The 16,070-nt window shown below is 38.2% G+C and overlaps 1 protein-coding gene across 1 annotated transcript in view; it reads right to left on the bottom strand.

The window, feature by feature from the left end:
- Positions 1–7,836, bottom strand: part of PPIG (peptidylprolyl isomerase G) — a 27,305-nt gene extending 19,469 nt beyond the window's left edge. The window contains exons 1-7 of the mRNA XM_009278559.2: positions 7,756–7,836; positions 7,569–7,643; positions 5,308–5,415; positions 4,761–4,805; positions 2,670–2,757; positions 1,515–1,544; positions 1,282–1,421 (exon numbers count right to left, since the gene is read on the bottom strand). Coding sequence (XP_009276834.1) covers positions 1,282–1,421; positions 1,515–1,544; positions 2,670–2,757; positions 4,761–4,805; positions 5,308–5,415; positions 7,569–7,643; positions 7,756–7,816 — 547 coding nt within the window. The 5' untranslated portion in view covers positions 7,817–7,836. The remainder of the gene's footprint in view (positions 1–1,281; positions 1,422–1,514; positions 1,545–2,669; positions 2,758–4,760; positions 4,806–5,307; positions 5,416–7,568; positions 7,644–7,755) is intronic.
- Between the last annotated feature and the right edge of the window lie 8,234 nt (positions 7,837–16,070).

Raw genomic sequence — 16,070 nt, 5'->3', positions numbered from 1 at the left:
TTTAGTGGGAGTGGGGGGTGGCAGCCGTTGCTCCTGGCCCTGCCCACGCCTCGTCAGCTGCCCTCGTGAGAGCTGCTGGCTCCCGACAGGTCTCTGTGCTCCCCTGTGGGTTCCCCGGCTCAGGAAACCCCCCTGTATGCCACGATCCGCCGCTCCGCTGTGCGATGTGCCTGCACCGGAGCTGATCGCCTCTGCATGATGATCCCTATCATAGTTCCTACCAAACATGCATCCTGTGTTTCCTCTACTGAGATGCTCCAGAGCGACAGCAACAGTTTAAATTGAGCTTTATTTTGTAAGAGAAGCAGAATGCAATCTCCAATACTATGTTCAGCTCTGGAATGGCAGAGTAGGGCATCCCTTTCAGAAAGAAAGGCAGGTTCTGTCATATTCCTGTTTAAGAACACAGTTTATAGTAACTTAAAAAGAGTATCTGCTAAAGGGCAATTCCAGGCTTTTCTACTCTAAGTGCCTGTTCTGAAGATTTACCTGAAAGAAACTTGAAATAAGTTCAATACCTGCAAAAAAGCAGCAGTGACCAAATAAAGTCAGACTGACATCAATCTTCTTAACATCGCACTCTACTTTCTATGGGACAAGTGCTTGCCAGCTTCGTACTAAAATTTAGCTGGTATAAGGAAATCCAAGACAGGAGAAGCTTTGAAGAAAGCATATATGAAGTTTCTTTAATGTCTTCTGCATCAACACCTTTTAAGTGTTTTTGAAGACAAACTGTACTGCAATGTTAACTCACCTTTTCACCAATTGCCCCTCCGTCCATCACAAATAAGTTTCTAAATTTCCTGTTTAAGAACACAGTTTATAGTAACTTAAAAAGAGTATCTGCTAAAGGGCAATTCCAGGCTTTTCTACTCTAAGTGCCTGTTCTGAAGATTTACCTGAAAGAAACTTGAAATAAGTTCAATACCTGCAAAAAAGCAGCAGTGACCAAATAAAGTCAGACTGACATCAATCTTCTTAACATCGCACTCTACTTTCTATGGGACAAGTGCTTGCCAGCTTCGTACTAAAATTTAGCTGGTATAAGGAAATCCAAGACAGGAGAAGCTTTGAAGAAAGCATATATGATGTTTCTTTAATGTCTTCTGCATCAACACCTTTTAAGTGTTTTTGAAGACAAACTGTACTGCAATGTTAACTCACCTTTTCACCAATTGCCCCTCCGTCCATCACAATATTTTTATAAGCAACCAACAGGGAAGAAAATGAGCAAAATTACCTCATAGTTTGCATCTATGTAAATGTACAGTTCCACTTTACCTTTGGATTTTGGAATTAACTCTCCACAACTCAGTATGCGTACTTCAGCATATGGTTTACTAGATGCATCTGTTTTCTGGTTTTCTATTTCTCTCACAACTTCCTGACCTGAGATGACTTGTCCAAAAACAACATGATGTCTGAAGAATTTAAACAAAAGTAAGAATTCTTAGTACTTAATTTTCTCAAGGCAGTTTCCAAACAAACATAAGAAGAAGATAAGAGATATTTACCCATCTAGGTGAGGTGTAGGTTTAGTTGTTCTGTTGTTTCCAGATTTTAATTTAAAGAGAAAAACAAAGTCAGTATTAGTGGAAAGCAGTCAGCATTTGAAGCATGTCATATACGCATATGAAGGTGAAAGTTATTTTGAGTGAACTAATAAAACTGAACAAAACCAATATATATTATTCTAAGTTTGTGTGCAGTTAAAAGTATTTAATGTTTTACACATTAAACTACCTATTAAATTCATTACTTTATCACATTTTACTGAACAAAAGTGCACATAAATTTTTAGACAGCATCCTCATATAGGATATAATAAGTAGTCTATTTATTAAATTATATAAATACTACAAGGACCATATAAAAATCAAGGCAACTGTCTCAGAGCAGGAAAACTGCAAATAACCACCTATACATTAGAAAATAATCAATCAGAAATCAAAGGAAGAAAAAAAAAAAATCTGTATGTGCAGTTTTTTTGACATAGAAGTAGAACTGACTTTCTCTCAGCTTTCCCCTATACTAGCATTACTAAAGCATACAGATGTCAGCCATGGCAGAAGTAAAAAGTGGGATAATTACAATAATGATCAGTCAGAAATCCCAAAAGAAGGGTCTAATGGTAAGTGACACCCACAACTCACCAGGTTAATTAAGGTCATGAAACATGGGGAAGAGTGATGTATTTCAAGAATGTTTTCTGTAGATAAATTAAAGAGTCTACAGCAATGTATTTTAAGAATTTATGTTTTAACTGTAAATGAGACTGCATTGGAAAGTTATTTTGTGACAAAAAAACCCTCTACTACTTTTGAGAACCCGCAAAGCTGTTTTGCTTCCTTCCAGACAACACTTACTAGAAGAAAGTGATAAGAGTTCTAAGGAACTAACAGGTTTGCTTTATTGCCCAAGTTAGAACACAGCTACTGAAAACTACCAAAAACACTTTTGCACAAACAATAAGCACTAAACAGAAAAGTGATTAAAATAGTCAGGCTCCCTAAACAGCACATTAAGAAAATGGCTACTTCCATGCAACTTTGTGAAAAACCATCAACTTCAGGTTTGCACAGGAGCTAGTCTTGAATATTTAAAAGGATTGCCTTTACAGCTTACAAATGGCAAACCACACACATGTTTCAGGACAGTACAATACTTACATAAAGAACTGTGAACCATTTGTATCTTTCCCTCGGTTGGCCATTGAGAGGAGAAATTCTTTGTTGTGCTTTACAGCAAAGCTTTCATCTGAAGAAAGTGTTTTCAGTTACTTTAAATATACAACATATGCTTAGATAAATGCTATAATCTAAGTAAACTCATCCTTATTAAATAAATCTGCTAGTCACTTTAGTAAAAAGTTGTATTAAAAATATTCAAAATAATAGCTATTTTTTAATATATTATTCCTTCTATTCTAAATAATGCAATTTAATAAGGAGAAATATGAATTAATGGTTTATAGCCTGAGAAAAAACTAAAAAAATTGAGGATTCTAGTTCAAGAGATTTGTTTCCCACCAACATTAGCAGAGACCTCATCATTTTAAGTTGTTGCTCTTTCTATTCTGCACATACTGATCATTGTCTCTTTGGAGCAGGAGAAGTTTTTTATCTGTGCATTAAGTATTAAGAAACCCATCATTTTCAGGCAGTTTTGTTGTTTTATTATTTTTTGATACATATGGATATCCAGTTTGATAGCAATCCCAAACTACTTCTGTTTGTCTGTCAGATACATAGATGAACTTATCAAGCTGGCCATTAAGAAAATAAGTTTAACTTGAATGAATCCTACTTCTGATGAGCAAATCATTGTAACAGTTCAAACTAAATCCCAATTAAGCTATGCAATGTAGTCACTATTCTTCATTTAAGACATCTGTAAGAGATCATCCTATCTCCCTCCTTTTCCAAAACAGCATAAAGGCTGTTGGGGAATCCAAACTCTTCAGACAGAGGAAGTTTGCTCAATATTGTTTAGATACAGATGGCAGGAGCAAGCATTAACAAAGAAGAAAAGTATGCTATCTATAAATCTATGGCTTCACATCACACTGTGTCACTGGCAGTGAAAGGGACAGTCCCACTCACTCTCCAGTCACCTGTACAACTGCTATCTGGCATAGCATCAAGTGTCAATCTAATCGTACGGTGAGTTGGTTAAGGGATCCACAAAAGCAAAAACTCCCATGAATTCAGTTTCATACTGTGGCCGAGTTGAACAGCCAGCTTGCAACTGCCAGAAGGTAGGTAGAGGTTTTGCTCCGTCTTCCATCTCCCCCAACCATAACATTTCCTCAAACCCAGCTACTCATTTGTGTTGGTTCTGATGCTTATCAAATTATTGAATTGGGTCCACTCACTAATATGGAAATAAATACTTTTTTTTTTCTGCAATAGTCTTTGGGCATTTTAGCAAGCTAAATCAGCTGAAAGTTTGATCTGAATGAGAATCAGTGCAAGGTAAGACCTCCTCCCTCTTCTGGCAGTGGCAAACTGTTGATTCAACTCAAGGTCTGATATAAAATTGCAGCCTGGCCCTACTGAAATAGTGAATAATTCTTTTGATTGTTTGCTGCAAGCTCAGACAAGAACCAATGTTAAAAGAAAAGTGGCAGGGAGGAGGGAGGAGCATAACCACTCCTGCTGGTGGCAGCTAGCCATCATGTGGGTTTAGGTGTAATACAAAAACTGCTCCAAGAAACACAGAGATGCTGCACTACATTCTGGACAAACACAGGCTGAGAAACACACTGGAGTGCAGAAGAGGTACTTCTTCTGCAACACTGACTGAAAAAGAAGGAACCAGGACTGTTAGAAAACCGATGGCCTCTTTATCATTAATTCCTCCTGGGTTCAGGAAAACAGGGCTTTATGCTTTCTTTTAAATAAACATTTGCAAGGAAACCCAACTCCATCACACCTTTCTCCTTTTCACTGGAAGAAAAGACAATCCCCAACTTTTAGCTAGCTGCTCAACCCAAAAGTGTATGCTTAAAAACAGTTATAAAAATGTAAATCTGGTAAAACGGACAAATACAAAGGAGTTCGGGTTTAATTTTTCATTAATTACAATGAATTCATATCTTAAAAGTAAAATAAAATAACCTAAACTGGACAAAGGCCTCTAAGACCAGACAAAACCTTAACAAAAACAATGGAGTTCGGGTTTACAGAACAGAGACTACAGAATGTAAAGGTGATTGCTTATAGTAACGCCAAAACAGAGCAGTCTGATAAAACTCCTACCTTCAAAAAAGCCACCATAAATGGATTCTCCTCCCCTGCCATTTCCTTGAAAGAGAAATAGTGACAGTTACAACTTAGAGTAGTGATTAAGAGTCACATTATGTGGAAGGTGCTTCATAATACCAAATACTGATCCAACTGCATCCAAGTCACTGACATTATTCTTCAAGATATGCAAATAAGATCAAGATGCATCTTCGTAGTCCCAAAGCAAACTTGGAAAACAAGAAAGTATTCTCCCATGTATTCTGCTATAGCCTCCCTTTTTTCTTTATTTCCCAGCAGCAGCAGATATATTTTACCCTCACATTTAAACCTCTCAACAGAAAGTACTTAGTACTCCGAGTACTGAGATAATGGAGCCAAAGCGTGTGTGCGCATGCACGTGTGTAAGTTTATGTAAGTTTTCATGTAAAGGTTCTTACGCAGAAAAAAAGGAAAAAAGCAGTTGAGTATCAGAATAATCAATATATGTAAATGACACTACACAGAACTCCTGCAATATTCTACTACATAAGCATTAAAGTTTTCTTCAAAGAAATCATACCTTCACTGAAGTCACCTCCTTGGATCATAAAATCTTTCACAACCCTGTGAAACAGACAACTTTTGTAATGCAATGGCTTTTGGGTGGATTTTCCTGTACCCTTTTCACCTAAAGGAGAAGAGGAGGAACAAAAAACAAAATTACACTCTGTACCTGTAGAATCTCCACTACAAAAAAGTGCTATGTAAGCGCTTAATCAAAATCATCTACTAAGCTCTGAAAAATGAGCTTGTGAGGCAGACACATACCTGTAATACCAGTAAGAAACTAGCATTTAAGAAAGCAGAGCAGAAACTACCTTCTGTCTCTACAGTTATACCAGAAGAACTCCTTACTGACATTAGTATACAACTCTGGTCTCTTCCATGCAGATTGACTGAAATGAAACAGCCAGTTTAGGTTTAAGATAACCGGCATTGCTCAGAAGCATGCAAGAAACACTCAGATCTTCAGTTACAACATGGCAAGGTTAAGGTACCATAAAAACTCGTAACAAAAACAAAGGAAGAGGCAGGGGGAAGGAGAAGGAATCTTGTTCCCTCCCCTGCTCATGATTACAACTGCCATCTTCCTCCCTTATGTCAGCTCTGGTGCTCAAGACCCATAAGCAGGCTCTCTGCTTCAGCTACACCACTATCTACTTTCCCTGCTACCCTCAAATAGACAAGGTCTCTGCTGAGTTAGCAAGATGAATGGCTCATGGTGGGTCCTGTGAAGGGCAGAGCCAGCCTCAGGGTAACAGTAAGGTAATCAGTGGGAGTATGCTGGAAGGAAAAGGATCTCTTCCTCTCAGTGCTGGGCAAACCGTTAGACTATATCTTCCTATAATCTTATTCTCAGCTATTAAACTGGCAGTTTTTGTCAAGGGCAGTTGCCTCTGAACTTATCTGTAACAGACTGGTGCATCCATATGGATCTGACTAGCTGGAAAAAACACTTTGCATAGGAACTTTGATAAATGTGAAGCTGTATCTGTTCCACCAACTTGGCATATGCCTAACGTAGGTATGCCAGGAAAACACGGAGCTGTTGATCCCTGCTTTAAGAAGACAACATATACTTTTCAAAACTGCCCAAAAAAAAAAAGAGTAAGGAAAACAAATAAAATCAAAATTTGAATTAATTTGCTGATGCTCAATATCATAAACACTCTGCCCATATATTTCCCTCACTATTCTTAAATACTTTAAAGCAGCAAAGTAGTTCAGCATCTGAATTTGATTTTGAATGTCAGCAACTAAGTATGAACTTAGTAGTACTTGTTCCTGACCTGAAATGCTGTTGAAAGACTTCAAGCCAAAAATTTAAAGCAGCAGCAGGGAATAACACCTTTATGAAATAAATCTGACTTTTGGGCTGTTGATAACAGATCAAGAATGTCATGGTCACATGATAACATACTCATAGCCATTAAAAAGAATCACTTTAAGGTTCAAATTTGTTAACAAAGTTTGATAACCTGATTTTGGGCCAGTAAACCTAATGTCAGATCAAATACCTGCATTTCTGCAGACATCGTGAATGGTGCACTAAGTGTTCTAGCTAACTTGACATGAATGTAATTATGCACCCACACCTGATTCAAATCATATTAGTACTGCTGAGTGATTCAGTATTAACAGCTAGAGAGCCTTGACCTGAAAAACAACAGAGCTGGAAGGAAAGGAAGCAGAAAATGCTGAAGACAAAAAGCATTTTCAACAAAAGCATGCAGTCTACAGGACAATAATTCTGTTTGGAAATGCTTCTAGGAGAGAATCTTCTCAGTATTGTCTTCACGAAATAATCTGAATTTCAATAGGAGTGAAAATCACCAGTCTCCATCAACGAAGAAAAAATTAAAATGAAGGAAAAAAAAATACTAATGACTACCAGCAATACCTTTCAAATACCTCAAAGTATCGTAAGACTGAAAAGTAAGTCTGCATGGTTGACCTCTTATTGGCTACCTTTCAAGACTGGATGATGTTATATAATGTGAACAGTAATATCTATGCTAGTAACAGAAAATCAGCTTACTGTGTCCATATTTAAAGTTGATTAGTATATACTCCCTGCAACATAGTAAGCCAAAGCTACAACTGCTTTGATTCTACATCAGATGTACATGAGAAATCAGCTAAATCTCTAGAGATACCAAGAACCAATGTTTTATGTACGTATTTCTATATGTAAGAAAGTGTCAGGAAAAATAACAGACATCAAACTAGCTAACATGGTATTACATTAAAAATTATAAATAAAATTAAAAATCTACAAACTTGTGCAAAGGCAGCGAAAATTCTCACATGTCTTTGGACACACATCTGAAAACAGTTCAAAGACCACTCTTCCAGCTAGAAAAAAAAAAAAAAGCCATATTTATTATGAAGTTAACTGGTAGTTGTATTATTCTTATATATCTTATATGAATACCATGTTACTGAATGGATATTTTGATTTTCTTACCAGGTACATTGTTGATGGCTATGTCAAAAAAGCAACGAGGTCTCTGGACCTTTACTCCCATGGCTTCAAAAGTTTAAATACTGTAAGTAATAAAAATAAAATTTAGTTTTTCCTTTTGTGTAGTGAAACTATGTGTTAGCCAATGTAGAAGAGTTTACAAAGACAACAAAAACTGCAGAGAAGCAAACCTTCAAAAAAAAAAAAACAAAACAGAGAACAAACATAAGTATTTTTAAAGGTTCAGAAAGCGCGAAGTATTTTAGGTCATTTTCATGTTTGTAGACCCAAATGAGTGATTTTATTCATGTTTGCCGCAACAGTATTAAATTTAAACTTGAGTTCCATCCTTCAGATCAGGAAATACAAAAAGAAAAGATACTGTAAGGTATGGGGATAATAAAGCTTGAAGTCTTATTGCTATCCAGATGCTATATGTAATCACCTAAGTTGTCTGCTCCTAGAATTCTATATCCTAGGTAAAATAAGCATCGGGGGGGGGGCGAGAAATCAGCTTTAGGACCAAACAACTCGTTTGAGTGCTCTCAAACAACTTTTTGTAACTGCCTTTCAACTGTTTAAAAAGACTAATTTGCAGGCTCTGCTAGGCTCAGTGTTAGTGGCTGAGGAGGCTGCCATCTCCACATGCCAACCAACCCCGCTGGTCAGGGCTACCAGCTTCACATCAGGACTGTTCTCCTCAGGAATACATTAGCTGCTGCAGTCCACAACCCAGTTCAGTTCATCTCAGTTACTATTAATTATGTGGGCTCCTCAAGAGAGAACATACGGCTTGTCTAGGAGCACAGAAAGGTGAACAGCCCAAGATGGTGACCTTCAACTGCTGTAGGTGAGTAATAATTGTGCAAGTCAAGTAGGCGTACTTTCAGAAATACCAGAACTTTTGCCACAAATAAAGAGAATGGTCAAAGAGTGGAAAATAACTTATGATGGTTACAACTTGACAAATCACCAACATATTGTCATGTTAAGTCTTAAGCATTCAATTTCTTAGGAATTTATTTCCTGGATTCTTGTCACTGCAGTTATCAGGAGCTGCCCTAATTAGGATCCAAACCATTCTACATGAAAAAAATACAAAGATGTAGCTTTTCCACAATTACTGCTAAGTGAACTGATTTTGGCTTTTTATTGTTTCTTCTCCTTTTATGTCGTTGCTTATCTCTTTTGAGTCACCATCCCTGGAGGTATTTAAAAACATGTAGACGTGGTGCTTAGGGACATAGTTTAGTGGCAGACTTGGTAGTGTTAGGTTTACAGTTTGACTCAATGATCTTAAGGGTCTTTTTCAACCTAAATGATTCTATGATTCTTTATCGAGAATTTTAATGCAACTTCTCCCTTATCTTTGAGTATATAAATCCCTTTATTTTTGTGTAACAAGCATTGTCTTAATCCCATTTGCATCTCTGGCCTTCCAACATTATGTACAATCATGACATTCTTTCCCTTTTCTGAAGCCCCATCCTCTCTGAATTACTTCAGAGAGGGAAAAAAAAATAATGACAGCAAAAGGATCCGTAGGACTGGAGTACCTTTTCCAGAATTTGGAATATAGTCCATAAATTTTCAGTTCTAATTATTTCTTATTGCCAGAAAACACTACTCAAATCTAGCTGACGTACTGCATACATCTCTCCTAGAGCTTCACTCATAGCTGTGCCACTGACCAGCCTTGAAAAATTCAATTGTCACCATCTGTCACTCTCAGCTTACGAACAAGAGGCTATAAGAAATCAAAAGACAGCAGTGTAATCATATTAGTCTATATTGTCTCTACTTGTGCTCAGTGTCACTCCTAACATTTTGCCAAGATTACACAGTGAAAATCACAATAATGCAGGACTGATTTAAATTAAACACCACGCAGTAGTTGATCATTCATGTGATTTTTAGCATGAGAAGACTTCGCAAACATGCAGAATCTCACTAGATATCCTCTTAGCTGTGTAATGAATACATTAATTCCCACAAGCCAGAGACTCGTCAAAAGCAGCAGGCTTGCCTCAGTCTGCTTGCTCCTCTCCCTGAATTACCATTTCTCTTCTATTAGTACAACAAATTTTGTAGCCAGGCAGAGAAACAAATAGAGAAAACACCTGTAGCTGAGAACTTTGATGTTGTCAGGTTAGCAAAAGGCTGACCAGCTCACCACGTTGCTGCACAAACTCTGGGGCAGCGCAAGGAAGGTGGCAGCACGGGGAAGGGAAGGGAGATCAGACAGGCGGGAGGGTACAGACTGCCTTCGGAACCGAGACGAGACCAGCCCAAAGGACAGCCATCAACTCACAGTCAGCAGCAGAATAGACTATACAGCTGCACAGAGGGGCGGGGAGATATTTTTTCCTAGGAAACCTCTCAGAATAAATGCTACAGTAAATATTGTTTGGTGGTAGAACTGACAGTTTTAACTGAACTGAGACATCTAAGGACCAGTAGTACCACAACTGATTGATCGATTGTACTCAAACTTTAAACATTTAGCTGTAGTGCTTGAGTGAGGAAGGATTTAACTCCTGCTTTAAAGGCAATTTGCTTGAGAAATGTAGAGGTATATTCTAACATTTATATACAGTATTTCAGCCAAAATAAATGCAAACCATCTTAATATGTGACACAATTTTTATTTCAAACATTGATAATTACTAAAGCCAAATTGTAAAATAAATGTCTATATACCTACGTCAGTCAATTTTTAACTCAGTTTTGTAGAGAACAGGGTGGGAGAGAGAAGGAAGAAATAGAATTCTACCTGAATCCCTACTATCACCAACTTTTGCTCAACTTGATGTTTTTCTGCCTCTACATTGTCTCATGAACAGTGGAACAAATCAAGTTTAATCTGTGTTCTAAATGTTACCTCCAATGCCCCCTGCACTTTCCCTAAATCCTCCAATATTATCTCCTAAATACTGGCTGCACTTGGTTCTAAATGACAGTTATGTCAACTGGTCAGTACGAACACCCTGACTGGACAAACACCAGGCCACGTAAATACACCTAACTCTCGAGCTGATGTTGCCTAGTAAACCAGGCTAAAATATCAGTGACATTTATCCTACCTACAAGTCAAGTGAGTGTTTCCTTTCCAATATACTTAAGTATCCTTTGCACAGTTATTACATCAGACAGACCTTCTCCTGAAGTGTTACAGGGAAAACTACTGAGTTACAAATGATCCATGAACTATTAATTTCTGTTCATGTAGTATTTAACACCAAACACTATCTCGTACATACTGATCATTTAAAACTTGTCTGTATTAAAAGCAAGTATGTGGGGTATGAATGTTAAATACAGAACCAACAAAGAAAAACAATCTGAAAATACCAAGAATAAAGTCAGAAAATTACAAGTAAAGTTCAATAGTACTATATGTCTGGTAACAATAGGGCTTACATGACTTGTATATTTATCTCTTCAAATTTATTTTCAATTAGAATGTGGATACTCTTAACCTACAATACTTTGCATTTTTTAATTGTGAACTTGATGGAATTTTACTAGTGAAGGGAATATGATTTTAAAGTCAACCCAAAAGATGCTCACTATACATACAGACAAAAATGTGCTATGCAGAAGGGCAATCTTGAGAAGTCAGCTCACTTCTTCCTTCCAAAACTCTGGAAGAAAGGACAATACAAAAACCCAAGAACTATCCTGAAATGTTCAAACCATTCATCATCTCAACCACGTCCTGTTTGAGGAGCCTCTTACTAAATCTAAGTAGAAACTATGCCCAAAAAAAACCCCAAAACAACGAACCAAAACCAAAAAACCACTTCAGTATATCTAACAAAAGAGGCCTGTTTATTTCTGAAAGTGGAATTACACTTCAGCTTAGAGCATATTTGTGTTTACTGACAAATACACCAAAAATATTTAGTCTTGTCAGAACAGCTGCATCCATAACCAATGCATCACCAGCTGTGTCCATCAGGGTTCACATCCCTTCACACCTCCATCAGCCTCATTATTTTCTTCAAATATTTGCAGGATAAAGCTGGCCAACTCACCGCCAGGCTGCAGACAGCTGTTCTCCTTCAAAATTATCTGTGCCAATGGAAAAAGATAACCATCCCAAACTGTTCACAAGCATATCTCTGCCAGAGATTATCACTCCTATTTGTTGATATGCTTAAAATACATCTTGGGGAATTTTTTTTTCAAAGTCACCTGTGCTACCACGGATCTGGTAATAATACTGTTTAATATAAACTAGCTCCTTTTGATTGAAACAGGCTAGAAAGCACTCACAGATGCATACCAACTGAAGTATCAATGTGTCATGCATCTCACAAGAGCTGAGGGCAAGCAGCAATACAGTAGTATTTCCTAGTTTTATGAGGGGAAAAAAAAACCCTTTGTAACTATGCTGAACAGGTCATGGGACTACCTATTTGTTACAGTCCCTGCACAGGACAGAACAGATTTGGAGCAAAGATGTATTCAGTAGGAGAAATACATATTGTGTCCTATTCCTTCACTTCTTCCTCTGTCATCATCAGCTCTCCCCTATTTTTAATTTCTCCTTGACCTTGCCTTTGTATTTGTTTCCTTGCATCAATTTACAGTTATCTTCTGCATTGGTCTTCATTCAATGTCCAAACGAAGTGAACAATAAAGTGCATAAATTCACACTCCTCGCATTTTGTTTCAGGCCATCTACAAATGCAGGAAGACAAAACTACATTGATTTATATTGCAAAGATAGCCATCTGGAATCTTCAGAAATATATTTTTAAGCAAAACTTTGAGTCCAGAAAATGCAAATGCACAAAGTGAATACTGAACATATATCACATTCACTAAGGCTGTGGTTCCAGTCACTTGAAGCCAATATAAATGTGGGCTGATACCAGAACGGAGGGCTCATAAATCCATGTGTTTAGCTTTCATACAGGTGGCCACCTGGCTGCATAAAAACTACCCTTTCCTCCCCACTCCAAGAAAAGATTTGGCAGCAGCACCTATCAGCTTAAAGTGACAGCAGAGCCACAGACTAAAAATGTTTTATGTTCATTCCAGAATGGATTAAACTGGAAACATATTTATGATTGTGAAATGGGAGACATGAAATTTTGTTCCTAGTTCCGTTCCTGTGTCAGAGCTTCCAGCTATGTTAGGATAATACTGAAGGCGTGAACAACAAAAATCCAACCAGCCCAACCCCCAACCTCCATCATTTCCTCAGCATTTTCCCCAAATACCACCATCTTTTCCTCTGTGTTTCACCATCAAAAAACTCTGAATTAGCAGCAATGACAACTAAGGAAATTAATTTTTTTTTCATTTTACTAATCAGCAGCACAGGATTTTTGTTGTCAGCAGATTCAGGAATAAGGTACTACACTTGAACACATTTCAGATTTAGGATGCTGTCTTTGCAATCACGCGGACTTAACATATCTATAAGAAAAGAAGAAAACGTCTGCGTTCTACGCAAGTCTATGAAATTTATGCAGGAAGACTTTCTACTCATCAGAAATCACATATTACAGGTTTTCAACCTGACCGCCCCTTCTAATGGTATTTAGAGGGGAAAAAGCCAACCACAAAAATGACTTTCAACATTTTTGCAGACAAAAAGTGATTGACACCACTTTCAATCAGGCCTCCTTCTCTAGAATAATGCTACAAGTCTTTTTTGGACTATTGACATAGTATTTCCCCCCCCCAAAAAAGAAATCAAATTAAGAGATACCTGGCAATATCAACCATTGTCTTCCATGGACATGAGGCAAGAGCCTGCTATCCTCTTAAGGAGATTTAAGAAAATACCATCCTCATATAGGTCCTGACTAAATATGCAGTACATACACGTAACACTACTGCACTGCATAGTTCATTTACATCACTTTCAGTATGATTTTTTTGCAATTATTAACATGAATTTAGTCAGGTTGTACTAAAGTATATAAGGAATACACACCCAGTTATAACATCTCAGCTGGGAGAACGTAACATTCAGCTGAGAAGGTAGTAACATTCTCTTAAACTATTTAAACAGAAATAAAGGTTCCTACTAGATCATGCCCTTTGTTTTATCTTCCTAGGAAAGAGACACCTACAATGAAAAAGAAGCTAAAATATCTAACCGCACTCTTGTCAATAACAAGTAAAAAGCTTTGTTGTCAAGAGCTAGTCATGATTTTCTATTATCTAATTATGCAGAAAATACTTTTTTTTTCCTGTCAAGATTTGTGAAAAAGTACAGGTATTTTCTCCCAGGTCTGTGCACAAATAAGCACCTTTGTTGGTGTTCACTGATCCCCCAGAAGCAGCAAAGAAACAAGTCCATTTCGATTCTACTATTTGTAACCAGAAAGTAGATTAGCATAGGTCTGAAACCATGAATTTATATTTTAAAACTTATAAAATGCTAAGAAAAGGCAAGTTTTAGCATTGTATGAAAGGGAAAAAAGCTTTTAAAGTGTCTACTGTAATCTCCAAGCCATTTACCCATTACGATCCCCAAATTAAATTTCAGAAGTGGAATCCCTTCCTACCTGTACTGAAGATGAGAATAAGGCAAGACCATTCAACAGCAGGACATAGTTCTTAATGCTGACCCATATTTGCCAACCATAACCAAAAAAGCTTGTTCTATCATCTTTTATTCTCATGTTCTCCTCCACTCTCTACTACTTTAGCTCTAGATCCCTTCCCTGCCTCATCCTAGCCTCCTACCTAAACCTCACTCCATTAAAAGATGGCCAGATTTGCTCCCTGGCACTCACTGACTCTGCTTCCAAATGGAAGATGGCTCCTAAGTGCACATGGCATAGAGGAGTGAACTGGTAGTGGAGACACCATGCTGCAGCAGAGTAAAATCCTCCATTGCAGTTCATATTCTTCACTCCAAATTCCCCCATAATCCACAAATTTTCTGAGATCCTAAGGGGAAAAAAAATAAATCTTCTTTTGATAACAGCTTGATGACTGCTTAGCTAACTTAAAAAAAAAGTTTCTGTTTCACAGAAGAGGACTGGAAAAATGGGAAGTGTTAATAAGAAATATAGTCCCAAAGGGTGCTCTCAGAGGATTACTGATGTCGGTATCCTTTGTATGTTCCCCTTCAGATCTAACTCATATACAGGAAACTATACTTTTTCTGAATTCTTTATAAATAATTTTTAAAAACTGATAAATCAAGCTCTCTGAGTTTAGATAAACTAATGCTTCATAAATCATGTGTAATTTCCGTATTTTTATCATGGCAGCACCTAAAAGTTTGAGTCATGATGGACCCCAATGCATTAATGAATGGGAATAGTGAAACAAAATGGGGGAAAAAAGACAAAGCAAGAAAAAAACAACCAAAACTAAAAGCATTTATCCCTGTCCAAAGAACAGCCTCTTCTGCAGGCAATATAGAACAAAAACATAAAAAGCAAAATATTCTCTCAGAAGACAGATCTTAGAAAACAGACTTTATGCAAAAGAAATGGTCTCATATTCCTCTTAAAACAGGTCTCAGATGATTACTAAAATATAATTAACTTAACTAGTCAAACATTAGGCAACTACTAGCAAAAGTGACTTCTTTATCATCATTATAGAAGATACTTTTCTAACTGTGACTGAATGGTAAGGCAATGTTTAGCACTACGATAGATATTTTGTCCACAGTTTCAATAAACTATTTCTTTTTCTCCTAAGCCTCTCTCCTTCAAAGCCTCCTCAATGACTCAAAGTACAATCATATATACACAGTACTTATAGTTTGGTCGTGGCTCCAAAAAAAATGAGCCTGAAACTCATTACTCGCAAAAATCTCTTAAGTGCCTTAGGAAATCCTTAAAAGAGAGAGACAGAGGACCCTCCTGCCAGCCGTGGTAGCTCCTGTAGGCTCCGCTTCCCTAGGAGAGGCCTGCAGAGGGGAGGAGAACATGTGGCACGCAGACAGCCCGGCTACTTCGCCTTCTAGGGGAGGAGGGAGGACTCATTCAAACTCCCGAGCAGGCACCGAGCAGCACCCGAGAAGCTGACCAGGGCGCTCGCAGCGGGCAGGCAGACCCGCGGCGTGCCCGGCCCGCGGCTCGTTAGGCTCGAGAGGCAATACCCGGCCTCGCAGACCCTACCACCTGGCGCAATTTTCGCCAGGCCCCGTCCACCACTTCACCTACTCCTCCTGCTCCCACCTGCCTTCAGGCCCCGCTCGCAGCTTCTCACACATCCCCTTTCCTCTCAGGGGCCACCCTCACCTGGGATGCCCTGGGCGCTCCCTCAGGGAAGCCCTGGACGCCCCGGCCCGCCCGCCCCTCGCACACGGGCCGCCGGGCCTTGCGAGGGGG

The sequence above is a fragment of the Aptenodytes forsteri genome, unplaced genomic scaffold (genome assembly GCF_000699145.1).
Source record: "Aptenodytes forsteri isolate BGI_AS27 unplaced genomic scaffold, ASM69914v1 Scaffold257, whole genome shotgun sequence".
Lineage (NCBI taxonomy): Eukaryota > Metazoa > Chordata > Aves > Sphenisciformes > Spheniscidae > Aptenodytes > Aptenodytes forsteri.
Note: the sequence above shows the minus strand (reverse complement) of the source record. Positions and strands in the feature narration are given on the sequence as shown.